The sequence below is a fragment of the Amphiprion ocellaris genome, chromosome 14, assembly GCF_022539595.1.
Source record: "Amphiprion ocellaris isolate individual 3 ecotype Okinawa chromosome 14, ASM2253959v1, whole genome shotgun sequence".
NCBI classification, from domain to species: domain Eukaryota; kingdom Metazoa; phylum Chordata; class Actinopteri; family Pomacentridae; genus Amphiprion; species Amphiprion ocellaris.
This window is the reverse complement of record NC_072779.1, coordinates 9,769,202-9,795,752: the sequence shown is the minus strand read 5'-3', so window position 1 is coordinate 9,795,752 and position 26,551 is coordinate 9,769,202. Positions and strand designations below refer to the sequence as shown.

The 26,551-nt window shown below is 40.7% G+C and overlaps 2 protein-coding genes across 3 annotated transcripts in view; both read left to right on the top strand.

Annotated features, from left to right (window-relative positions):
- Positions 1-938: 938 nt before the first annotated feature.
- On the top strand, positions 939-18,234 carry smg6 (SMG6 nonsense mediated mRNA decay factor). The gene is made up of 19 exons (XM_023295997.3): positions 939-1,077; positions 3,221-5,573; positions 5,732-5,924; positions 6,355-6,465; positions 6,755-6,861; positions 8,348-8,426; positions 9,816-9,926; positions 10,329-10,544; positions 11,788-11,849; positions 11,985-12,130; positions 12,516-12,629; positions 13,211-13,385; positions 13,857-14,076; positions 14,235-14,411; positions 14,627-14,794; positions 15,196-15,340; positions 15,538-15,800; positions 15,941-16,022; positions 16,163-18,234. The coding sequence occupies exons 1-19, from the start codon at positions 987-989 to the stop codon at positions 16,291-16,293; spliced, it is 4,944 nt and encodes a 1,647-aa protein (XP_023151765.1). The 5' UTR covers positions 939-986; the 3' UTR covers positions 16,294-18,234.
- Positions 18,235-21,495: 3,261 nt separating this feature from the next.
- The window catches only part of taok1b (TAO kinase 1b), a 25,945-nt gene continuing 20,889 nt past the window's right edge, over positions 21,496-26,551 (top strand). The window contains exon 1 of one of the 2 annotated variants that reach the window (XM_023295994.3): positions 21,496-22,144. The gene's annotated coding sequence lies outside the window, so the exon portion shown is untranslated. Of the gene's footprint in view, positions 22,145-22,565; positions 22,719-26,551 lie in introns of those variants that run through there. The other variant, XM_023295995.3, reaches the window with a different exon arrangement.

Sequence of the window (26,551 nt, the reverse complement as noted above, 5' to 3'; positions counted from 1 at the left end):
GACATTGTATGGAACACAGAAGGATGTATGTAAGAGATCTGTTTCTTTTTATAATGTGTAGACCTTTTAAGACCCCTTCCCCTAGGCCTCACATGTAGGTCAAGGCATACGTAGAAATTGCATAACTGCATTCACAGTGACACACATTTCGGTCTTATTTTAACTGAGATTGTTTATAATAAATACAGACATAAATATTGTGTAAATAATTCTGTTAGTCTTTATTGTTTTTTTTCTCTTCCTAGCCCTTCCAGATCAACAACAATATATTACATTGTTCTCTTTGAGCTGCTCATGTGCAACAGCATCATGTTCACACCGGTCTTTTCTCCCCATAACTTTTTGAGTGCAACAGAATTGTAGCGCCACTTTTCTATATAAATGTTTTACACGCCATGTGGGTCCTTCAATTGGGTATATTTTTCATCATACCAGAATTGTAAATTCTTAATTCATCGTGTTATACCTGTACAGATCTGTATGTATATTCATCATGCTTCATCTGTACATGACAAAGATGTACATAGTCTTTATTATAATTTTACTTTTAGTCAGATTTTAGCCTTTTTGTATTTCATGTCTTGCTTCTTCCATGCCCCATTTGTAGGGATTTATTTGATCAATTAATTTTATCTTATCTTATCTTATCTTATCTTATGCAGGAAGATGTTACTACTGTGGGAAAGAAAAAACAAAAGAGCATGTTTTGTTCTAATCATACATACAGTATAATATCATCATCAACAGCAACAACAATAATAACAGTCATGCAATATTTATTTTTACTATAACAAGCCTTTTTCAACCGTTACAGAAGACGTTTTTGGTCTAGGTATAACGCAGAAGCATTCCTGGAGTATGTTACTGCCCGTTAAATGGAACTGGACTACATTACCCGACATCCCTCCTTTGCGACGTCACCCCGTGAGTAAGTTTGACCCTGCTGGGCTGCCGTACTTGTTGTGTTTGTTTGAGCGAAAGCAAAGATGGCGAACGAACTAGACAGAGTGCGAATCTCAGCTGCGGAACTCCGAGCTGAAGCGTCGAATTCAGTCAACATTACCGACTGTCAGAAAGGTGAGAGGAAGTGAATCAGATACTTGGAAGGACCATGTTGGCGGAAGAGTCGATAAATTCAAGCGAAAAAGTAAACCAAGTTAGCTGAAAGTGGCCCTACGGAGTTGCTAAGTTTGTAAGCAGCTAATGTTGTTAGCTAGCTGTGTGCCCGTCCATTCTTTAGTCCCGCGCGGTCTGTTTTAAACGCCCCCTTACACCATCCAGATAATTTCTGTCTGGTTATTGTCACGATTTATCATTTCTGTTCGAAACACTCTTTACAGTATTATATATTTGCTCCTTACAGTTAAACTACACTACAAGACGAAACGCTTTGATATTTGAATGTAATGCTGAACTAGAAGACGCGACTCCAAACGTAATGTTGTTCCGTTACCGTTAGAGAAAGAGCTAACAACTGGAACCTACTTTCCAACGAAGAGAGCAATGTGTTTGGTTAAAAAGTACTCCAAACAGTTGTGAGTGTTTCTCATCTGGTGGGAAGTTTTACAGGTGTCTTTGCAGCTGCACATTTGTCATGTGTACTTTTTCACCGGGTAGTTTCTGTTTGTTAAACTCCATTAACAGGTGACAATAATTGATTCGCATATAATAGATAGCGTTAAAGTCTGAATATTAGATTAAGATTGTATCATTTCTTTATCTGCATATTGGTGTTAATATGACGATGATTTGTCATCAATCTATTGACTTGCAACACTTGCTTTCTTTCTTAAAGCCTTTATTCTTCTTTAAAAACTCTCTGCTGGCCACTTTATACTGGTATACACCAAATAAGTTTCTCTCTCTGTGAAAACCTACCTACCTCAATAAAACTGATTTTAAGCCTTGAAGAAATCTTTTTAAAAGGATTCAAGTTTAGCCAGATGTGCACCAACAGTTTTTTCTTTGTTCAGGTGATGACAAAGTCTTGACTGCACCCTGGTCTGGTGTGGCTTTAAAGGAAAATGACTACATAGCATGACCAGTACAAAAAAACTCATTTGGCTAGTTACTATAGCTGTATTTAAGGCCTCCTAAAAATGCGGCTATATTGAAATAACATTAAGCCACTGACAACTGGAGAAAAATGAGAACAGGTTATTGACATGCTGGATGCTGGCGTGGCATTTGGGGTCGTAGGCAGGCACTTGAACGTCCACAACTTCACCATTTGTGTTCTAAAAAATCGTTTCAGGCTGCCATCATGGTACAGAAGACAGTCTGTCACATCATACTTTGGATGGATGTGGGTACCTACGTGACTTTACGCAATCCATCCCCCAAAATATCTGTCAACTTTACCAAACCGTTCAGGAAGAGTGAGACATTCTACAAGTCAACATTGACAACCTCATTAACTATATTTTTTGAAAAGGTGTGACTGGTTACTGACTCGTGATGTCTCGTCTATGACCCCACTCTTGATTTGCACTTCATCGTTTCCAGTGTAATGGATGTTTGGAGATGCCCTATGTTGGAACACAAAAAACTTATTTTGTTTATTAAAAAGAATGGATAGAATTTAATGAATTGATCCATGTTGTGTTTATATTTTTGCCCAGTATATATTGTAAATTGATTTAATGAGATTTAAATGTATGTGCTCTTCATCAATTTATTTTATATGAACTGCAAAAGGATCATGAGAGGGAGGGAGAGAGAGAGAGTTAAATGTTGATTTGTGATAAGTACAGAAAATACAGCCTCTACAGCGCTATATATAAACAGGTGATTTGGATGCCTCAAGGCAGTTCACACATCAGGTGTAAGAAAGTGTTGCAGCCACCACAGCCAGCTGCACTAAATTTAATAGGCTTTACACTTTCGTTGCCAAAGTAACTTTCTAAAATACCTGTGGAGTGATGCATGTGATTGTGAGTAGTACCCTACACTGGGATGACACATTAATGTGGCCAGTGAAGTTGCAAGGGAAGTGGTCCAGACAGCCGATATAGTAGTTAGGGATATTCTTTTTTTTTTCTCTCTTTTTGTTATGGTCAATAAATCAAAATAGAAAAAGTGCTTGATATAATGTTGTAGTAGATTTCTAGAAAAAAAGAGATAAATAGAGCATGAAAGTTTGACTTGCTATTATCCATGTTACATTTTCTGTGTTGATGTGAGATTTTTTTCTCAATATCTTTTTTTTTTTTTTCTGCAGAGGAACAACGTGAGCATCACATACACAAGCAGCATAGGAGGCGTGAAGGAAAGCGGCCTGATCTACAGCGCTACCAGCCGGTAGCTGGACATGGAAGACGTCACAGGGACAGTGAGGAGGGAGACGCTGGTCCAAAAGATCCCCTAGCTGCCGATTCACACGAGCACAATCAACCATTACAGAGTGTAAAAAAGGGTGTCTATGAAAGTGAGACACAAGACTGCACAGAGGGAGCGCCTGCTACCAACAAAAGAGAAGAAGACAGGATGAGAGGAGACGGCAGTAATACTCAGAACTGTAGAAAGGGTAGCTTCTCACAGGCTAAAATGGATTCAAATGATGAAAAAGGCTTTGTTGAAAATGACGGAGAACACCAGGAGCCTGCTGGAGCTGCCAAGCCAACTAGAAAAGCTCGAAAACCTGACAGAGAATTTTATCAACCTGGCAGCCGGAGGAATATTCAGGGAAAGGACTGCGGAGTTGGGAGAGAGCAGGATAAGCCTCCGCCTAGGAAGCCTGAGCAAAAAGCTGAGCTAGAATCCCCGCTGAGTACAGGGGGGGAGGTAAACCAGAAAAAGCCAATGCAGAAGCAAGGGAGGAAAGAAGTAAACAGAAGGCAAGAAAGTCAAGATGTGGAAACACCTCCGTTACCTGTTGATACGTCAGTGGAGAAAATTACTAGCAAAGTTGAAAAAATAAACATAAAAGAAAAGGGTAAAGTGGGAGGCCCAGCTCAAGATGCTGGAGAATTAAGTTGCAAGGGAGGAGAAGCAAATGATAAGGAAAGGAGAGGCCAAGGGGCAGGTTCAAAAGACGGGGATGAAAAGGCGGAGAAGAAGAGAGAACGGGGAAACCGCAGGAGAAGGGGAGTGGACAAGGAAAAGGAGAAGAATCAGGATTCCAGAAGAGAAGATGAACCAGGTAGTGGAGGAAAGACTGCTCAGGATAAGGTTGAGAAGGAAAGCGATAAGAAAGCTCCAGAAGCTGATGGGGAAAAAACAGATAAAGCAGGAGAGACTCATCAGAGCAAAAGAAAAGAGAATCATAGAGAAAACAGAAGAGGAGAAAACAACAACAGTAGGTCCAGAGATGCTGATAAAGATCCCAAGACAGAAAGAAATGTAGACAGGACTGTAGAAAGAGGTGACAGAAACAGATATAATGCAAATGTCACAACACCGACCTCAAAACGCTATTCTAAATCAGATATCCGGCGCTCACGCAATCGAACTTACAGCAGTAGCTCAGCCAGCAGTGTGACCAGCCTGGATGGTCCTGGAGTAGGAAAGGATGTGGAAGGTAGAAAGTGGTTACACTCAGAACCTCGGCACAGTAACAAACAGCAGGTGGTTAATAGTGGAGAAGGACGACGGAGTCATTTAAAAAGCTGGACAACCAACGAGGAATCATCTACAGAATCACAGGAAGCGAGTGAAATGAGTGACAGAGCCGAAGATCAGAGAAGGAGAAGAAGAGGTGGGGAGGAAGAGAGGCACAGGGAAGAAACAAACCGACCAAAGGGAAACAAAGGCGGTGGTGGTCGGGGAATCCTGAGGGTTTCTCTAGATAAACAGTCGGGTACCTCATCACATAGTGGGGAGACACAACATCGCAAGCAAGGGGTGGTTCCTCGTGGGAGAGGCGGGGGAATTCTGGTGCTTCCAGCCCGCACAGACACCTCTAATTCACCTGAAGTGGGGCAAAGGCTTCTTTTTGGTGGAATCAGGGGAGGAGCAGCTAGCAGGACCAGAGGAGGCCGAGGAGGAGGAGTGAGACGACTCTGGGACCCAAATAACCCCGACCAGAAACCTGCTCTTACCGGCACGAAGCCTTCACAGCATTCATCTCTCCAGCAGCCTGTATATCTTCAGACTGGGACTGGATATGGACAACTTCACTTTCTGGACACAGATGATGAGGTAGCAGGCAGTCCTCCAGTCCAGCAGGGTGAACACTTGCGTTCCCAACAGGCTGCTGCCATGGCCTACTACAAATTCCAAAATTCAGACAACCCCTATTGCTACCCCATGGCCACCAGTAACCCTCATAATCCCGGCACCACCAGTAACCAGCGCTATCCATATCCTTATCACATGGGTCCCTACCAAATGGCTCCACCTAACGGTATATACCCGAGCCCTGGTGTGGGTCAGTTCTGTGGGACTTACAGGGGAGCAGGTTACTCCCAGCCAGGTGCAGGAGGTTGTCTGACATTTGAAGAGGCAGAGCAGCAAACAAGAGGGGAGCTGGGAAGGCTGCTGAGGGCTGCAGATGCACATGAGCTTCAGCTCAGTAACCTGTTGTCCAGGGACAGAGTGAGTGCTGATGGACTGGATCGCATGGCCCAGCTCAGGTGAGCATTTGGATAAATGTGTTACATTTCTTCTGTCTCATTCTACTCATATGACTGTCAGTCGCCCTTTGGTTTTAATAAATAACAAACTCAACATATGTAAGCCAGTAGTTATATTTCTTTAAAACACTGTCTGATTCTGTCATCTTATTTTCAAGGTCGGACCTTTTGGGGCTGTATGAGCAGGTCATCCTGACAGACATCGAGTTCTCAGACTCTCAGAATGTGGATCAGGCTTTGTGGAAGAACGTCTTTTACCAGGTCATAGAGCACTTCCGGCAGCTACTCAAGGACCCTACGTATGACAACACCCCTCATATCAGGAACATGCTGCTCACACTGCTTGATGAGGTAAGAGATGTGGGAACTTTGGACAGGGCAGGGTTTCCCACAATAGAAAGGTAATTGCAAAGTGTGTGAGTCTGGCGTTGAGGATCTCTGTGCACAAGTAGTAATCTTGAAAGTGGATACAAGGCAGATGTTGGCTTTACTGTCTACACAGTTGTGAAAGGGGTTATTATGTAGGTAAAAACTAGGATTGGTGAAATTGTATGATTGTATATTACTAGATAATACAAAGTGTAATTGTAGTCTGCCTATATCACGGAAATATCTGTGCCCAAAACCATTTTAGAGCGCTAATTTCTTGTAATGGTAAGAGGCTGCAAAAAAAAAAAAGCACATTCACAGTGTGTAAAGTTTGTGTCTATGCATACATTAACGATGACTAATTGTGAAATAAAAATAAGCATTTTTTTTCTTCATTGTTTGTGTTTTACAGGGAGCACTGTTCTTTGATGCGCTACTTCAGAAGCTGCAGGCAATGTACCAGTTTAAGTTAGAGGATTACATGGATGGAATGGCTATCAGGGCTCGGCCACTACGCAAAACGGTAAAGCAATACTCCTTTAAGTCTGTGTGTACTTATCATGTGTTCAAAGTTTTACTCAATTCAGTAAAATTAAGTGTATGTCAATATCTATTGTTTATATCTACATAAAAAGCCAATGTGATGCTTTGAAGACAGCTTTTCAAAGTAAGACGGTAGCATTCAGAGAACTCATGAATGTTGAATTCATGGAGCCTGTCAGGGGTCATATTTTCTTGCTGACAGTATTCGTTAGACATGTCTACCATTTACCATTCAGTGAATTGACCTTTGTGTTTCTGTCTTTTTCAAGGTAAAATATGCACTTATAAGTGCTCAGCGCTGTATGATTTGTCAGGGAGACATTGCACGTTACCGGGAGCAAGCCAGTGACTCTGCCAACTATGGCAAGGCTCGGAGGTAGGCTGTAATTTAAGCATTCTCTAGGAATTCTGACATTTCTTATACAGGGTTTCTGCAGGCCGTTAAAAAGCATTAATAGTCATTAAGTTGATTTTGCGAAAATTAAGGCCTTAAATGGCATTAAAAATCATTAAATTTGATTCTCAGTGGCATTAAAAATTCTTTCTGCATTTTTTGAGAAAAATATTTGCTAATAATAATATATAATGATAGACTGCGATTCGTCAGATATGTGCATCTGCGTAAACATGCCGAAGCATTGCGACAATTGTTCCGGCCAGCGAGGTACAATTGCCAAAAACTGCATGTTTGGAAAGTGGCCGGCAGGCTGGACTAGGTGGAGGAGAGCTGGGAAATGCAAATTCCAGCAACAATGGCTTGAAAACGTAGAATTCAGAGAATGACTACAGCCCATGGGTGGTCAGGGGTAGTTTCCGGATTCAGAAATAGTGAAATGTAGGGACAGTTTTTATATAAAAATCATCTTTTACAAAAACAAACCTGTGTAGTTTGTTGAGTTCACGGTCATGGCATTAAAATGTTTACAGTATAGCATTAAAATGGCATTTAAAAAGCATTAAATTTGACTGGCTGATTTCTGCAGAAACCCTGTTATACACATATGAGAGTATTGGATGTGTCTTGACATAAAGTATTTGAATTGGACCGAGTCAAAAGTCTGCAATGTTAAAGTTTGGTAACTTTAGAATCTATGAATGAGGTCAGGTCTAGTCTTTATGCAGTGGAACAGTTTATCATCTCTGTTTACTGTCTTACACACGAGTAGTCATTTTTACACAGGTCCAAATATATGACAACTTCTATAGCTTCCTGAGTTTTGGGCTCTTATAAATGCTCTAGATCAGGGACGTCAAACATATGGCCCACCGGAGCATCCAATCCGGCCCGCAGGATGACTTTGCAAAGGGTAAAACTTAGAAAAGACATTAACTGCAAATTGTAAATTTGTAAAACTGTAAGCTTAAAATAATTTCTAGATCTTGACAAGTTGTTTTGATCATACAGTAAAATACTATGTTGTTCAGTTTCAGATACCTGTGACTAAAAGTTTTGTGCCTTTGCCGGTACTCTGTGATCTGAAGCTTGTACTGTATAAATGATAAACTGAGGCATAATGTTGTTGAAATTGCACTTATTTTTCTCCAGCAATTTCAGGTTGTTCATAATGTTTTGTAATAAGGTAGTTCATTAAATGTGAACATTTTAAGAATGTACTTTTTTGCACTAAAACAAAGAGGAAAATTTGGAGTCGTTATTTTTTATAGGTTATTACACTCTGATTTTACTGGTCTGGCCCAGTTGAGATCAATCTGACCTGTATGTGGCCCCTGAACTAATATGAGTTTCTCAGCCCTGCTCTAGATCTGTTAGATAAGAACCTTGTTTTTAGGTAGAAGCTGAAAATGTTCTCCACAGTTTCTGTGTTGATGTCTCATGAATATACACTTTCATTTTTTCTTAGTTGGTACCTGAAAGCCCAACAGATTGCCCCCAAAAATGGACGACCATACAACCAGCTAGCCCTTTTGGCAGTTTATACAGTAAGTGATAAAATCCAGATGTACGCATTTCGAGTTGCACCTTTTTGTCTGTGAGGCTCTGTGCTTAAGTACGTTAAATCTGAAATAAACTAGTGGTGCTACATAATGGCAAGCCTCAGCTTGAACTTGAGTCAGTTTATGTCAGTATTGAAAACCTGCATTCGAGACATAGTTCTTTTACACATAAGGTCTAAATTGCAAGGGATCAAAAGAAATTTTACATTTGTCTACTAAACACATGGATTAGAGTTGAACAAGAGCTGCTGTTTAGGTTTAGTTGTAGTTGACAGAACAAAAAAATCTAAATCTGTCAGATATCAAACTTTGCTCAGCAATATCAGGACACCAGTACATTCTGAATAACAGGTGTGCAAGAAAAAGTAGAAAATTGTCAAAAAATTGTGGTAAACCGAAAACGTCTTGTGGATTTCCGGGAAATCATGAGCATGGGGGAAGGAAATAAAACCTTTATGATTGTACAGCAAGTCAAGAATGCTCTGCAAGATGTAGGCATACATCTTTACTTAACAATCAAGAAAAGACTTCATGACCAGAACCTCAAAGGATTCGCTGTAAAATGCAATCATCTGGTAAGCCATATAAACTGAAAGACCAAGTTGCAGTTTGCAAAAACATACAAAAAGAAACAAGCTGTGGGACAAAGTTCTATGGACTGCTGAAACCAAAATCAACCTGTATCAGAATTAGATAAAATGGGAGTATGGGGAAATAACGGATAGTTCATAACCCAAAGTACACCATATGATCTGTCGGACATGCTTCTGTTTAGGCTTGAGCATGCATTGTGGAAGTAACTTGCACATTGGCATTAAATGATGATTTCCCTGCTGGCTGAAGCAGTGGGATGAATGCAGAAATGTATAGTCGTTTTCTGCATGCTCAGATTCAGCCAAATGCCTCAGAAAAACCATTAAACTTCAGACAATCGACTGCAAAAATCTTCTGCTAAATATTTAATATCGTGATTATGTTTGGCTTCATGGCTGTCTGTCTGATTACGTTTAAACCCCTAAACTTTGGACAGTTTTTGCTAAAATATATAATACCTCCCACACAGTTCTTTCTGTATTGACATAAACCCACTCAAATTAAAGCTGACACTTGGCGCTTGAATGCAGTATGCGATATTTTACTTTAAACCCAATAGGCTGAAGGACAACATCTCCACAACAGAAGATAGCAAAGAAAATGACTTATTCGGGACTGTATGTTGTCTAATCAGCAATATGTGGGTTTGGAGTTTTGTGTGATTGATTAAGTTTCTTTTAGCATGTACCTGGGACAATTAAAATACATCTGCATTTTGAATAATTATTTGTTTGCATCACTTCCTTTCTCTAACACTTGTCCTCGCTGTCGCACTTACAGAAACGGAAGTTAGATGCTGTGTATTATTATATGCGCAGCTTGGCGGCTTCCAACCCCATTCTGACTGCAAAGGAGAGCCTGATGAGTCTGTTTGAGGAAGCTAAGCGAAAGGTCAGACACGCACTTCCGTCATCAACTTGTGACAAATGAAAAACATTTGACATCACATTTCTAATAAAAGTGCAAAGCTCAGATTTGGTTAGGGTCACAGAAAATAACTTGGACCTAAAGCAGTGGGACAGAGGTTTAGTCTGTAATCTCCAAGGATTATTTAGAACTATGCTGGGCTGCATGTGTAACTGTACTACTATTGTGATTTTAATTTGTACATCTCACCACTGATTTCACGATCAGTCCAGAATTTGAATGTTAACATTTATGACATGAAGAAATAGTCATTAATGTGTTAATACAATAGTTTGCTTTATCTCACTAACTGGTCAGGTTATCTAGTGAAGACATCAAGACTTTAGGCAGAGCCAGTGCATCATGTTTCAGACCTTGTTCTTGTAGACAGAGCAGCTTGAGCGAAGGAGGAGGCAGGAGTACGAAGGAGGCTCCAGAGGCCCAGCAGTAAGAGGCAGAGGAAGAGGGGAAGAGGGAGCACGTGTGGAGATCTGGATTCGCCCCAGTGGACAAGCAACAACCTCGTCATCCCAGAGAGGAGGCAGCGAGTCCAGCAGAGATTCTGAACAGGATGGAGAGCTGGGCAGTCTAAGTGCCACTGACGTAAGAGCTCTTTCTATCTCTTACCTTCTCTCAGACATGCACACTTGAATGTGTATTTGCTTTCATATGTACACGCTCACAGACACTTGTTGTGCGTATGCTTATTTATTAGTGTTTTAGTTTTTGGCTTCATTTTTTCAAAAAGAGATTCATGCCTGCGAACGTCTCCCACACTGCTTTGAAACTTTCATTTCCCCTCTCTGTGTAATCTAGTATATTTTTTTTCTGTTGCTTTTATTTTGTCCTCTCATTCAGTGTAATTGCCTTTGAATCTCATTTATCCCCTCTGCCGTTATTTCATTTTTACTTTTCCGCATTTCCTGAGCCCTTTCTGTGTTTACTAACCTTTTATTTTCATTGTTGTGCCAACATTTAAAGATGTTTTTAATCCTCTTTACCATGTCTTAAATTTCTTGTTTCCGTTTTTCCTTGCAATGATTCTCCATCTATTTATTAAGGGAACTGGTATAAGTACGTATGTGGAGTAATTGAATGCCTGTCTGTTTGTTTCCTGCTTTTCTGTCAATTATCACAGTGCTAGTTGAGAGAACAGGATGTATTATGCCATATCTGTACAGAAGGCATAGCTTGAGCAGCACGTTAGCGGTGCAGCGGCTGCTCTGGTGTTCTGTCTGAGACTGCACAGAATTTGTTCAGGATCTCTACTGAATGTCGTTCGTCTGCATTTTGGAGACACTCGGAGCCCACTGCACAATCACTTAATGTAAAACACAAACTGTTCACAAATTCGTTGTTTCTGTGACAGAGCTGTTTTAGATGTGGTGGTTCTGATCTCATTTGTGATTTAGTGTTTCACAGTAATTAATTTATTGTTATGATTATTGCTTATGTTTAGGTTCCTATATGTTTATTATAAAGATAATGGCATTAATTCTACTAAAATATGGGAGTACCTTTATTCTATTTCCATTTTATTGTCTTTAGATTTCAGCAAATCTTTTTTGTCTGTCTCCGCACAATCATATTTTGTGAGTATCCTGTTTAGAGATGCATCCTCTTTGCTACCTTCTCTAGCCTTTCAATCCATTTCTTTCCATTTCTATTGTTCAAAATCCTGGGTCCATTTAAGAGATTACTTCAGCTCTGAACATCTTCTTGTGCTTCGTCATTACATGAAAACATGCAGTTTCTCATCTAATGGGTTTGTAGCTAAATTTAAGTGTTATACAAAGAATAGCAATAGTTTTATTTTCCTCATTTGACCTTCTCTTTTTTTCTACAGCTAAATAAGAGATTCATTCTGAGCTTCCTGCATGCACATGGAAAGCTCTTCACTAAAGTGGGGTGAGTGACGTGTCATGTTTTCCAGTTGGTGATTTTATGAATAGAGTGTACTTGAAGGAATGACACAGTAATCCATAAAATGTACTTTGCCGTTTGCCTGTTGTTATTCTAAACGTATGCATCTTACCCATACAGCATGGAATCCTTCCCTGGAGTAGCGAGTCGTGTTCTGCAGGAGTTCAGGACGCTGCTCCAGCATGGCCCTTCACTACTGGGCAGTACACACATGCTGCAAATAATCACCATCAACATGTTCACCATACACAATGCACACAGCAGAGGTAATGCTGCACACACAAACACACGCAATTACCATCATTTTCAAAGTTAAAACATTAATTTGTTATGCTACATTAATAGGAATATGTGACTGGAAGACAGCTTATTTTATGTTTATGCAGGGAATAGGTGAAAAATGTGACTCGGTTTAAGAAAAAACACATTTATTTGTTGCATGTTTGAACTGGAAGAGATTGAGTGGCCATTGCACAGTTGGTAATAGCTCCTAAACATACTTTAAATCTCATGTTCTCACATGCAAGTTCTTTGTTATGCAACGGAGCATGCACTTAATTTTTCCAGCTTCAAAACAAGCAGAAGGGAGACATACTGTTCTTGCACTGAAATTATTGATGAAGTACTGTTTCAAATTCTTGTCTCCATCAGGTGAAGAAGGAGAAGTGCGGTCTGTTTTACAAGAGCAAAGCACTGCCCTGGGCCTTGGCATGTTTGCACTACTGGTGCAGCGCTGCACAGAGCTCCTCAAAGAAACTCCTCCAGGTACACGCTCAGTGAGCTCCACGCGTTTGATCAACAGCGTTTTATAACCTTCTGCTTCTATGTTCATCTAAATCAGTTATTTTTAAAATAAAGTTGGCATCAGTATTAGGGTCTGTATCAGATGAAAAATGAAAAACTGAATTACTTCTACAGTCCCACAGCACTTGTGTAGGGATTATTTATAGAGCTACTTAATAAACAGCCCAAACATGCAGTGACCCCTTCATCTGCTATTCGTTAGAGAATACACTGTTGTTTGGATATGTGATTGATAAATGTCTTTGTAAATTCTTGGATGAATTTTAAGACTTTTTAACAAATAATGATTCAATCTTTCCTGATTTTTGACTGCCAAGTGGAATGAGGTTTGTCTCTTCAACTAAAAATGACATCTTACAATAAACATAATCCATCTTTACTCATACAGCTTTGAGAGCATTTTGTACATTATATATTGGACTCTAAACACCCTCCTGTTGAACTTTTGTGATATTAATGCACCTCTTTTCCACAGAATGTTAAATAATTGTGTACTATTCGGTGCAGTAGTTAAAAAGCTTATCCTCTTTTGTCTTTTTCAGAGCCAGTCCCCATGGCAGATGGAGAGGAGGAAGGTAAAGTGGAGGAGTTGGAGGGTATGGTGAGAGTCTCTGCCTTCCCATTGGAGCTTAGAGAACTGTTGCCAAGCATCAAAGTCTGGTCTGACTGGATGTTGGGGCAACCAGACCAGTGGAACCCGCCACCATGCAGCATAAAGTAAGTACTTTCAACCAGCAGTAAACCATTTTTGACCGCTTAGAAACAGTGTAAACAGGTTCTGGAAACAAGATAATAGCTAGAGAGCAACATAATTATTTCCAGTCATGTTTCTGGCTACCTGCCAATTATAGATGTTTAGCTTCAAAATTCTTTACTCTGTTAACCAGCTAACTGTGACTTAGTGCTTTTGGCACTAAGGAGGCTTTTTAGAGGTTTTTCACAAGAAACAGCCGCTTGCAGTAAGCCAACAGCAAGAGAAGATAATTCTCTTGAAGTTCATAATTCCATACACATCGTCATCCAACATATTGTTAAAGCGAATATTAATTATAGCCTGCTTTAGACTACATCCACAAGTTAACCTGTTGCTTCTGCTCACTGCACTTTCACACATCCCACATTTTTGCACATAGTAGTTCTTTTAAATATTCAGTCCTCACCATTATTTATGGCTTTTCCCTTTTTCAGTTGCAGCCCTGATGTGTGGCAGTGCCTGGCTGACCTCTGTAATGTCCTGGCTCGTGTGGATCATGAAGAAGTGCCGCTTTACAAAGTTGATACTGATGAAGGCGAAGGAGATGAGGAGCTGACGGTGCTCCAGCTGAAGGAAGACCAGCTGCTTGCTGGCTTTGTACCACTGCTGGCTGCACCACAGGAGCCATGTTACACAGACAGACACACTGACATGGTGAGTGGGAAGTAAAGGTGTATCTTACTGTATTGTAATATTGATGCCCTTACATATGGAATATTCTGCTATTTGTTTTTATACCTTCAGAATTCATATTTACCTCTAATTAAATGCTTCTGTTGTCATGCACTTATACCGCTGTTCTCTTTCCTCAGGCAATAGCAGCGGATTGTAAGAGAGTGACGGTGCTGAAGTACTTTCTGGAGGCTTTGTGTGGACAGGAAGAGCCTCTGCTGGCCTTCAAGGGAGGCAAATACATCTCTGTGGCAACTTCCCCACTTAACCACTCAATAGATACGAGAAGCAGGCAGGATTCTCTAACGGAGAAAGAGGTGACTGTCTCTCTCCTACTCCTCCTCTAATGACCCTTCCACTTCACTTTGCTCCCTCTGGTCTTTTCATCTCTGAGTGTTTTTATTCTTTCAAACTTTTAGAGCACGAAATTATGTAAATGCTGGAATGAGATTTGCAGCGCGGAGGCAGCTGTTGAAGGTGGAAATTAAATTGCAGAAAATTTCCCTGATTCTCCTCTGTGTCCATTTTGCAGGCTGATGACGTCATATTGGAGGCAGAGTCGTCTCTCTCTGCATCAGAAGAAGAGGAGGATGCCGAGGAGGCGGGAGACAGTGAGAGTGACATCAGACAGCTGAAAGCACGACGTCATGTCCTCGCCAACAAACTGGCACAGCAACAGAAACGCAGGGATAAGATACAGGTAAAACAGGCATTTAAATAAGAAACTAAATTGCAGTCGGCATTGGCCTGTGTGTGTGATATTTTGGAGTAAGGAATGATGAAAAATCAAGAGGAATAAACAATGGCTAGATGCAGTTTTAAACATGTAGAATGCTCTGTTTTGTTTCCAATTAATTTTTACTGAGATTTAGCTCATAACGTGTTTCATAATAACACAAACTTAAATAAAATTTTAGTACGTAAAAGTTACACTTTCTATTAATTCTCTTTGGGCCAGTGCTGCATATCTAGCTTGTGTCAAGGTCATTTCAGGTGATGCAGAAAGAATTTGTGTTCTTTCTCGTGTCCTAAAATGCTTTTATAGCATATCATGATGTGGCAAAGTTGGATTTCACGTCAAATTGAATGTGTGTGTTGCAGGAGGTGCTACAGACAAGTGGGCAGTTGGAGCTGGAAGTGAGGCCTCTCTTTTTGGTTCCAGACACCAATGGATTCATTGATCATTTGGGAGGGTTGAAGAAACTTCTTCAGTGTGGAACATACATAATAGTTGTGCCACTGATTGGTAAGTCTGACAGATACAAACAAACAAAAGAGGAAATAAATTAAAGGATTTTTGCAAGAGGGGTGGACAAGCATTAAAATGTTGTCCTGTGAGATGTTTAAAAGGACGAGAATGGCTCATGCGTCCGGTGTTCAGTGTAGAAACGGGAAATCTCTGTTTATGTATACTAATGGTGTGGTTTGTGTCCTCTGTGTCAGTGATTACAGAGTTAGATGGTTTGGCTAAGGGCCAAGACACTTTCGGTGGAGGTATGGGTTCCGGAGGACGCAGCACCGGCAGTCGTGGCAACTATAATGTTAGTGCAGCCCATGTGAGGGCCGTGCAAGAAAAGGCTCGGTTGGCAGTGGCTTTCTTAGAGAAAGGGTTCGAAGCCAGAGAACCATGCCTCAGGGCCCTGACCAGCAGAGGAAATCAGCTGGAGTCTATTGCCTTCCGCAGTGAAGACACTTCTGGACAACAGGTAGGAGCCCAAAAAAATTAAATAGAAAAGGAATTAAATCAGATTATTTCTTTTGCTGGGGCACAGCAAAAGGAAGAATCTGCTTAGATAAAATGTTTGTATTGTTTTTCAGTGGCTTAGTCTTTTCTCTTCTTCCTCAGGGTAACAATGACGATGTGATTCTGTCCTGCTGCCTCCACTACTGCAAAGACAAGGCAAAAGATTTCATGCCTCATCAGAGAAGTAAGTAACATTGACTGTCATTTATTCTTAACAGTACTCACATTTCCTCACACACATGCAAACACATTGCATAATTTGATGTAAACAAAATCTTCTGAGTTTATTTCTTACTCCTCTTTGGCTCCCTGCCTCATAAACAGATGGGACAGTGAGGCTCCAGAGGGAGGTGGTTCTCCTCACAGATGACCGTAACCTGCGCGTCAAAGCTTTGACCCGCAACGTCCCCGTGCGAGACATCCCCGCTTTCCTGAGCTGGGCCAAAGTGGGCTGAACCAGACGAAGCTGGAATCAAAGGAACCCAACTGCTGAAGCCTGCTTGTCACTCAGCCAGGAGAGAAGACACACTTAAGCAGAGGAAGAAGAAGAAGAGGGAGATAACAGGGGAGAGGAAATGATAACACAGAAGACCACTTACGAAATACAAGCAAATGTAGAGAGAGCAGGGTGGTTTCAATGAGCTTTTTCCCCCCTTGTGACGAAGTGTGTGCGTGTATGTGTGTGTTAAGATCAGTGAGCTTCCCAAGAATGAGGCAGGAGGACTTAATAAGTCTCAGAAGGGCAAGAGTGGAATGGAGGAAGGAGGTAAAGTGGAGTGATTTAATTTGTAGGTTGCTCAGTCCAGCCTCCAGCCTCTGCAGCTATTTAGTGTGCACTCTGCAAGCAGTATTAAAACTTGAAGCTGATGATAGAATGAGCCAGAGAGAAGGAGTGTGTCGATGGTCATTTCATTGATTAAAGACAGCAGTAGTGAAGGCCATAAATGGCCCTTCCACACCTCTCTGACGGCCTGAGCTTTAAGAACTGCGTTGACCTGAGAGAAAAGGAAGACGGAGAAAAGCAGAGCTGGATGTCTCTGTCAGTTCAGTACAGAGTGGCTGAATGTAGTGAGGGTTAATCAAGAACTCTCATGCAAACTCAGCACCTCCAAGGGAGCACAGTCAGGGATGGTATTTCCTGCTAACCCAGGAAATGCTCGATGCCTGTTCTGTTTCTTGAGTTGTGCCTCCAGCTTGATGTTCACATTAAGTTTGGGTGTTGTAAGAAAATGTTTTCTTGAGATTCAAACAAAAGCATTTATCTTTCTGTCATTTTTCCTTGTTTTTGAGCTTGTGTAAAAAGTTTAGTTTCCTTCACTGAGGCCATTTTTTCCTGTTTCTAGACTTTGATAATAAGGATCTGCCAAGTTTTTCCAAAAACGTGAACCATTATTTCTTCAATCCCTTTTGTATTTGATCTGGGTACAAAAGTGTTTGTAAATACTTAACTCATTTCTTGTTGTGGGCAGTGTAACAAATAGATTTGCTTGTTGGTTTGTGTTAAATTTTCTGCTGCTGAAAACTGCTACTTTTATTGGATTTTGCCCTTTGAGTGAAATTATACCGATCTATGGTTTAAAACAATGACACAAAGCAATATTCTTTGACCCAGGTCTGCATCAGGGAGCTTAGAAGATGGTTCAGTCACTGATAATAACTTTGCAGAAACTTTATTATCAAGTACCACTGGTGACTTTCACTTTGTTTCACTTTATTTTTCTGTTTACTTTTCCGTAAATACCACCACAGCGGTTTAATTTTTCATACATTTGCTTTAATCATTATTACCCGTTTCCCTCTTCAAAGTGTGACTGTCCTCATCTTCGTTTTCTTTTATCAAAACTGAAATACATGTGGTAAATTACAGGTTGTGAAATTTCAAATTCAAACAACACCTCACTGACGCATCGTTAAACATTTAACACAAAGGTGTAATGTTTGTGTTTTTGCTTGCTCTACGTTGCTTTGGGATACAGTTGCAGAATATCCACAGTTACCTCTTAGTGTATGTTTCTGTGTGCGTTTGTGACTGCTTGGATGCTTTAAAATGGATGTAATCTTCACGCCACCCCTGGCATGTTTCATCACAGTAAAGTCATGGATCTAAAATACTGCAGAATATAGTAGACACAACCTGCTTTCTATTTGTCCTGTACTTTTTCAGCTCAACTTGTACAGCTTTCATCAGCAGTTGATGTTTCTGTATTCTTGTAAACCATCTGACAGGTTTATTCATTTTTTTCAAGCCCTCTGTTGTGGTGCTGCTGTAGTATACAGTGCAGTCTGTTGTGTTCAGTGACACTGCTGCAATGTTTCAGTGTTGGCGCAAATGTAGTAAAATAATCACTTTAACTCCAATTTTTCCATCAGTCATCATTAAAAATGTTTCAAAGCTATTGTTTTCACCTCATTCACATGCAAATAAAAATGTGATATTGTTAGAACATCTTTTTTTGTAAGCTGTGAAAACAGTAAAAGGCAGTAGGAGATACTAAAATGGTAACAATGCTTCTGGTATGTTATGATAGTGAGTCACCCTGAAACCTAAATGCACTTTGTTAATTAATTTTCTTATTTGCACCTGCTTTACCTTGTCAGATTTTCTGCTGTCAAAAGGCCTATTGTTGAATTTAATTTTCCTACTCATTCAAAACATTTTTTTTTCACCATCTATAAGAATCACTGGACATTTGAAGGACTTATGCTTGTTGTACATTTAGATCAAAAACTCATCGGTTACACAACACTAAGAATAATTTAGTCCTATTGACATGATAAAATATGAAAGATTACTAGATCACCAAAACTCCTATGAGAACCAAATGATAAAATACATATTGCACATCAGAGCAAAACTGTTACGTGTGTGCCCTCATGTGGTAGCAGGAGGAGATACAGACTCCAGAGACATGGAGGCAGTAGACAGAACCCACAGTGCAAAGATGCCCCGAGACAGTCCAGCACATAGTAGCAGGCTGTTAGATACAAGCTGGGTAAACGTACACTAAGCTGCATAACCAAGTGGCCGTGACAGCGTACAGAAACAACCATACCAAGCATTTGATCAGAAACTCCCATATTGTGAAAAATAGCTGAAAGCAGGAGGGCTACGATCCTGTGGGACTTCAAGTTCCAGACAGACAAACAGCTGCTGGCTGATCAATCTGGCGCAGAGGAGGCCAGTTGTGATAGATGTGGCACAGACATGCAGATTAGAATATGAACTAAAATATCCCACTAATCACCCTCAATGGGAGTGAAGTTTGCTCTCCACTTAGTAATCAGGATGACACTGATGGCACCACAGAGGTCCTGCATACAAAATTCTGCAGATCCATATTAAACTTAAAAAAGACCAATGCATACTGGGCAGAATTATGCTGTTATATATTTTTTTTATTATAAACAAATGCTTTAAACTTCGGTTACATCCCAATTAAGACCCTGATAGACACATTTAGATTTCAGGAGCTGTTTCCCTCAAAGTCTTCTGTCAGCTGATCCTGAGACTTTCTGATCAGATAACATCCGTCACTGATCAGCCTCAGACAAGCACTGATCTAATCAGAATCAACTTCATTATTACAGTAACAGAAAATGCTTTTCAGGGAGACTAAAGTAATCAAACCACAACTCATAACAGATTACATTATTATCTGTCCCTAAACTATGAATACATGGATATAAACCGACAGAATATCTTTTTGCCGTCTGAGGCACAAAGCAGAGACGGACAAGAAATCACGGCTGCCAACAGTCTCCTCCTAAACTACGACAAGTACAACAATATACGATATGAATTCTTTAAAAAGTGACTCTTTAATCTCAAACCTTATCATATGACAACAATAAAAAGCAACTGATTCTGTTAAGAGGTGCATACTACATATTTTTACTGCTTTTATCCTTGTTTTTGCCATCCTCTTGTTATTTTTTTTATCATCTTATTTATCCTCTTTATTCCACTTAATACATTTATTTCTCTTTAATTTTGTCTTTTTAAAAAAAACATCCTTCTCTATGCTTTTGCAACATACTTCTACCAATAAAGCATATTGAATAGAACTGAATTGTAGCAATTCTAGAGAACAGTAACATCAGTAAGAAGGAGCATGAGAATATAGGGAAGGGGCTGAAAGAACAACTGGAACAGAGATGGAAAGTGATTCCACTTGTAATTGGGTTTGCGTTCCCCAAATTGGCAGAATAAATCTGGCAGATTCCAGATACAACATCTTAGATCTCTATCTTGTGCAGCCTGAGGAACAGCTAAGATACAGTGCAGACCCAATAGAGCAGACAAACAAAAATGTAATGAAAATGATCTGCCTCAAAATGTTAAATGTGCTCTGGTTCCTTCCGGACTTTATAGTTTTAGGATGAGTGCTTTGAGGCTTCCTAGTATTCACTGTCACATGACATAATTCCTCTCTTCTGTAACCAGCATGAGATTGTGAATGCATTTTTTAAAAGCTTTGGGACAGATGTTTCTTCAGCAATGTAACATCTGCAGAAGAGGACAAACACTGCAAATAAATCCGGCTGCAGTTTGCACAGACCCTACATCTGTCTGTGGTTATATTATATATGGGGGTCATGTATTTACATTACATATACAACTATGTGTGTGTGTGTGTGCGTCAGGGACAGAAAGTTCTGCAGCCTATCCATCCGTATCATTTGCTTCAGTGTACTTCTGTGCCTGGATACAGACCACACAGGCAGGACCTGATTCCCATCATCATGACAACAGGGATGCTGAACAACCAATCAAAGCCCTCGGAGCCCTGCTCTGGAAGCTGATTGGTTTGTGAGCCTGCAGCCTGTCGTGGAATGTCCATCTTTAACCTCTCTGCTGCCATGCACACTGCATATATCCTATATTTTCTCAGTGCAGATTACAGCTACATGTGTAATCCTGGTCTGAAATATGGTGTGGTGCACATACTGACGTGGCATTAAGTTGTTGTGCATGTGGCAATGTAAACATCTGAATGAAATGTGCATCTGCGAATACAATATACAGTGAAGACGTAAATATAGCATGATCAGTACAATATGAATAAACTGAGACAGCTATAGCACAAAAACTGCACATAGAAGTGTTGAGCAATTATTCAATTTAAGTGTGGCTGATCATCTGACATTTGCATTTTACTATTAAACCATATTCCATTATAATATCAAGTCATAGTACTCCATGTTACTATATTGTGTTGTAAACATTACATGCTTTCATAGGTTCAGAGAGGTCCATAAGAGGATCTAATCATAGCATTATAATTATATTTTAGTACACAATCACACACTACACCTTTTTGCATTATTATTATTATTGTTGTTGTTAACTATAATGAAATGTGGTGCCCTTGTGTAAACTTCACTCCTCCCATCATACCAGAAACACTGGTTGACCATTTCTCCTGACATCTGTTGTTGTTGTGGGATATATACAGTTTTTAACGACCGCCTATTTATAGTAGAGGCCAGATTAAGATTGAAACTGTTAATCAGGTTAGGAGCTCAGTGACTGAAAGTGCAAACACACACACACAAGGGGAAGAGGTGGAGGGAGAGAGGAATGACCAATACCTGGATCTCCTCCGCTATTAAGTGCATCAGGGCTGGTGTGTTTACAGTCACAGACCACACACACCTCAGCTTGCAGTTGCCGGATGGCACAGCTGTAGCAGAGGTTAGGGGAGGGGGCAAAACATTTACCCCGCAGGGTGCAGCAGGACCCTCCGAGGCTGTCACACGTGTACTCTGGGTTAAAACCGGCCGCACCGCTCAGAATCGGTGTTTTTCGATTCATTTGCTCCCCGATTCCTTCACGGTGGAAGGGAGGTGATTCTCTCCGCCGCCATTTTTAGGGAACTGCCTATCGGAGAGAGAAACTTTGCTAGCTGAGCGTTAGCGGCTAGTTGGCCAGTAGCCTGCTGCTGCCAACCCGTTGTGACAGTTAACGCTTGGCAGTCGTTAGCCAGCTCAGCTCAGCTCGGCTCGTTGGTAGAAATTATCTCTACCGCCGGCCAGTATAGATGACAAAAGGCGGATATAGCTAAAGTAGACAATTAGGGTGGGCTTCAGGCCAGCGTCTGTGTTTGGGTAGGGCAATTATGCAGTTAGATTAGCGAAGTAGCATTGCTAACTTATCAGCTAGCAAATTCACACTTAGATTTCTGTGGACTGCATTGCCCGTCTGTGATTTAGCCTCAGCCGCTGTGCGCCGCCGTGTTGCCAGTGAGTGGATTAATCAGCCGCTTACAGCCCACTCCTCAGCCTGCGTGGATTCATTTGGACCAGGTGAGTTGGTCGCTAACTTTAGCTTTGTGATAACGTTCAGAAGCGATGGGCAGATTTGTTCTCCATAGCCAAATTCTGCAGTGGAACTTGATTTCAACATCTCTTAGCTTGCAAGCTAGCCAGCCAGATCGGCTGCTATCCGCCAGCTAACCAAAAGTTGCTGTCACAACTTGTACGGTTTGTCGCATCTACAGATTTTAGTCTGCCTTTTCCAAGTTCACTGGTTCATTGAGGGTAAAGGTGTTAGCTTTGAATGCCACTGTGACACATCCCTAAATGCTGTGTGTTTGCGGGGAGCAGGGCCAGGGAGCTAAACTGTGAGGCTGTGTTTGTTGTAAATAGTGCTCATAGATTGCTTCACCTAAGCAGCGTTAGCTAGCTGCGTTAGCTTGCTAATCCGCTTTATGCAACTATCGTTGCAAGCAGTGCCACTCCCTCGGTTTTGTTTTTGTCCGCTGTGGCTGTACGTTAACGGTGAGTGAAACTGGGCTCCAGAGGTGTCTGTTTGGGAAGTTTGCTCTTCTGCCAGGGACATCATGAGTCACATATTGTCTGAGCTGCTAGCTGTGTGACGGTAGGTGACATTGATCAAGCCTCTTCTTATGCATGTCGCACGTAACTTACATGCTCTGGCATTATGTTTACAAGCAGCATTAGGGCAGCACTGTAACAAATCATTGCTTCCGACTGTATCTGTCGTTTGTTAGCGACGAGCAGAGCTGCATCCATCGCTGTTGATGGCTGTTTTTGTGCACTGACGTGAGTCGCATTCCTCAGTTTTCTGTGTTGATATTGCGTAACACTGGCTATCACTCAGCAAGCTACCCTTCTGCTTGGCTTATCTGTGACTTTGCTGCTTAACTTATGCATGACACAGTGGATCAACTACACAAGGATTTAACATCTGACACACTTTGAATACGTGCAAATCATGTAACTCCAGCATTGTGACACCAAGTTCACCATTCATCTTAGAAAGGATGTGGTGCTCTGTTGGAGTGATCCCTCTAATGCTGTATCCGAGGCTGGATGGCTGATACACCTAAACACCTACACATGCTTTATGTTCTATCTGCCTTATATACCGACTGTGTTATCAAATAAGCACTGCAGTATGAGCCGCCTGCCCGTCTCTGTTGACGTGATAAATGCAGCCAGTATGCCTGATCTGGGAGGCAGGTATCCTCTCTGTTATCACAGATTTCTAATTGTCTGTCCCTGCTTTCTATGTTCTGTACAACCAGCGCTGATATGCACACCTGTCATTTCTTCATTTATGCGTCTGCAACCTTGTCAGAACAACAGTGCATTCAGAGACAGGAGCAGTTCCCTTTCTTTACTTCCAAGGACTAGCTGCTGGCCAATGAAGAGAGGTACGCAGCTGTTATTGGCTGCAAACATCTCGATGCAGGATGAGCCTTTGCTAAGTTGTGTTTTGCTGTGGGCCAGTTATATATCTGTGGGTGCTGAATATGGGCAAACTGCATAATGGATTTAAGTGTCTCCCAGGAAAAATGGATTAGACACTGGAGCAAATCTGGCCTGCTTCCTCATGTCTAGATCCAGGCAGCCAGTGACCATCAGCAACTGCATAACAAGCGCTGGTTCCACACTGCCACTGTAACTTTATTTGTTAGTGAACTGCAATATGTAATGTAATGGTAACTGTATTAGCATGAGCTTTATTTAATTTATTCATTGCAAGTCTGCAGTGCTTTTATTATATTTAATCCTTGTTTATCTGGCATATATGATGACTAATCAAATGAGAATGATCCTCACGTCTGACTGAGAGTGGCACCTTCATTGATATGGCAGTTCAACAAAGTGAGTTATGGCTGTGGAGCTGCTCCTAAATCAACTGTAATGCCTGTATGTTCTGTAATGAAGGGACCCAGTGCACCACTGTGGTTTATTGATGTTCCTTTAACAGTTTTTGTGCAACAGTCGAGGTCTGTGACACAGATATATAAGCTAAATCAGGTTTTGGACAGACAGCAACACACAGTAGGATCAATGTGTTGGGGAAAAAAGAGAAATATAGAAGAATTAAGAGTTCCTGCTCAGGGTCTTTTAATAACACTGGCTGCTGAACAGTAGGAAACCAACATGACCAATTCAATCAAGATCTTCATCAGCTTAAATTTTTACAGTATTTAGATGATTAATCCCAGCTTATACAAGTCTAATTGATTATGTTCTAAATCAAGTGCATCCAGTAAATTTTCCATCTGATTTGACAGACCACATCCACTGGAATGACTCTGCAAATTTCAAAGTTTGAATGCCTCTCTTGTTCAGAGGAAACTTTGTATGTTGTTGATGGTCACGCCATTTCTCTCACTCTCTGACTCCATTCCTCTCCTCCATCACTATCATTGTGGGGATGAGTTGCTGTTGACATTAGTTAGCTTGAGAGTTTTCACTTCCTCCACTCAGTGAAAGCCACGATCTGTAATCAGCCTGGGAAACAGGAGCATGGGCACCCCACCCTCCATCTGGGGGGGGGGATTGAAATATGGTGTGTAAGCCGCTTGAATAATGGTGCACATGTAGGTCATGAAATTAGCATTTTCTCTGAACAAACAGCTGTGTGTTGTTTTTATTGGGAATCTGACTAATGATCAGTCTGTAATCCAATATGGCAGTTCAGTTTGTTGGCTGATTCAAGCACAAATAAGATATTAGTGCTAATTTAGTTTAAAATCTGTGCTCCTCACTGGACCTGATTAGATTCTGAACTTCTGCTTTTAAGTTAGACTAATGATACGTGGAATATCTGCACCTCACTGAACTGTTTCTTCTCTTTAGGCTCAGCACCATTTTAATTATATTGTTGTTATAAGGTTACACTGTCAGGATTTTCCAGCAAGAGACAAAGAAATATTTCATGTGGACAGGACCAGTTACATCTGGCTGATACATGATCAGTTTACAAGATGTACCACCTAAGTGCGTTCTTATTTTGAATTATTTAGCGGCACAGCATTTAGCATCTCGCTGAAGGACGATTTGAAAGCATATGTATGGAAGGATATATTTTCTGCTGATGTGTGTATGTGGGAGTGAAGTACAGATAATTAAAGGGACTTCTAAAATCCTACAGTTTTGTGAAGAAGTGCTCACCTGCAGGTGATTTCACGTATTCTGGGTGAAACTTCAGTCAAGAACAGAATGTACAAAGAGGGTGTAATCAGCCCCAATAACTAATAGCATCTATATAGTTGTACCATGAATGTTTAAGGGTTCTACATAATTAAATCTGACTTTCTATGCACTTGAAGGAGTGATAACCTTTATGATATAGCTCAAGATTGCATTGTTTGACATCATTGTCAGTGTGATTGTAGCTGGCTTATATGAGACCTGAGACTATCAGCTTTTAAGCACAAAATGCTTCATTATAGTCTGATAAATAATGGTAATTGACATTGTATTAAGTAGCTGTAATGGATGTTTTAGTCTAGGTTTCAACCAGCCAGTGTCGTTTCTATTCTGCAAATCCTTTCTGTGCTTTCATGAACCAGCAGACCGCAGGCCTGCTCCAGCACTGCTCTGTAGCTGATCACGTGCAGCTAAGAGAAATTCACTATAAGAATCAATAAAGTATTTGATTATTTATTATCCCTCTCCATTTCTCTCTCGCTCTTCCTCCCCTTGACACCCCTCGCTACTCAGCTTTGTGCATTGGTTGCCGCTTCATTAGGCTTCTTGCCGATTTTACAGTGCAGGGGAAATCAATTCACATAATTCATCAAGAGGGAATCCATTTTCGCCAGCGGTAAAGCAAAACAAGTTTCGGTGCTTTCCTTGAACACACTGTTCTTTTTCGTAATTACACATGCAGACACAAATCTCGCAGTCCGGTTCATTCCTTCTAGATTTAGTCTTGTGACTTAGTGTTCAGTTCTGTGTTTCATTGAGCTTGTGTGAGAGAGACAGATACCTGATTGTATTTTAGTTTATCTTCCTACGTACTGTGTTGTCTAGTCAATTAGAATTATATACACGGTCTAATTCAGTCAGGTCTAGGGTAGTTAGATCCTTCTTTGTGTCAAAGGATGATGCACAACTCCTCCCTTCTTTTTTAACCTTATAAAGTCAACAGAGAATGTGTGTATATGAAATTATTTCCTGTACGAAAGTGTTATAGTTTTTTTTTTTTTTTTTTTTTTTGCACATACCGGAGCATGAAGATGTCAATCCAATAAAGCAATCACAGTTTCAAACCTGTCTGTGTCCCACTTAGTTACCCAGTTTCAACAGGAAATCAAATTGAGGAATTAAGACACTCAGAAGGTTATTAGTAAGCATAGCCATCCCCTAAAACATGACCTTTTCTGATAGTTGAATGGTCCTTAGGATACACAGAGCATGGACTCTGGTTTACCAAGCCACCTCTGGATT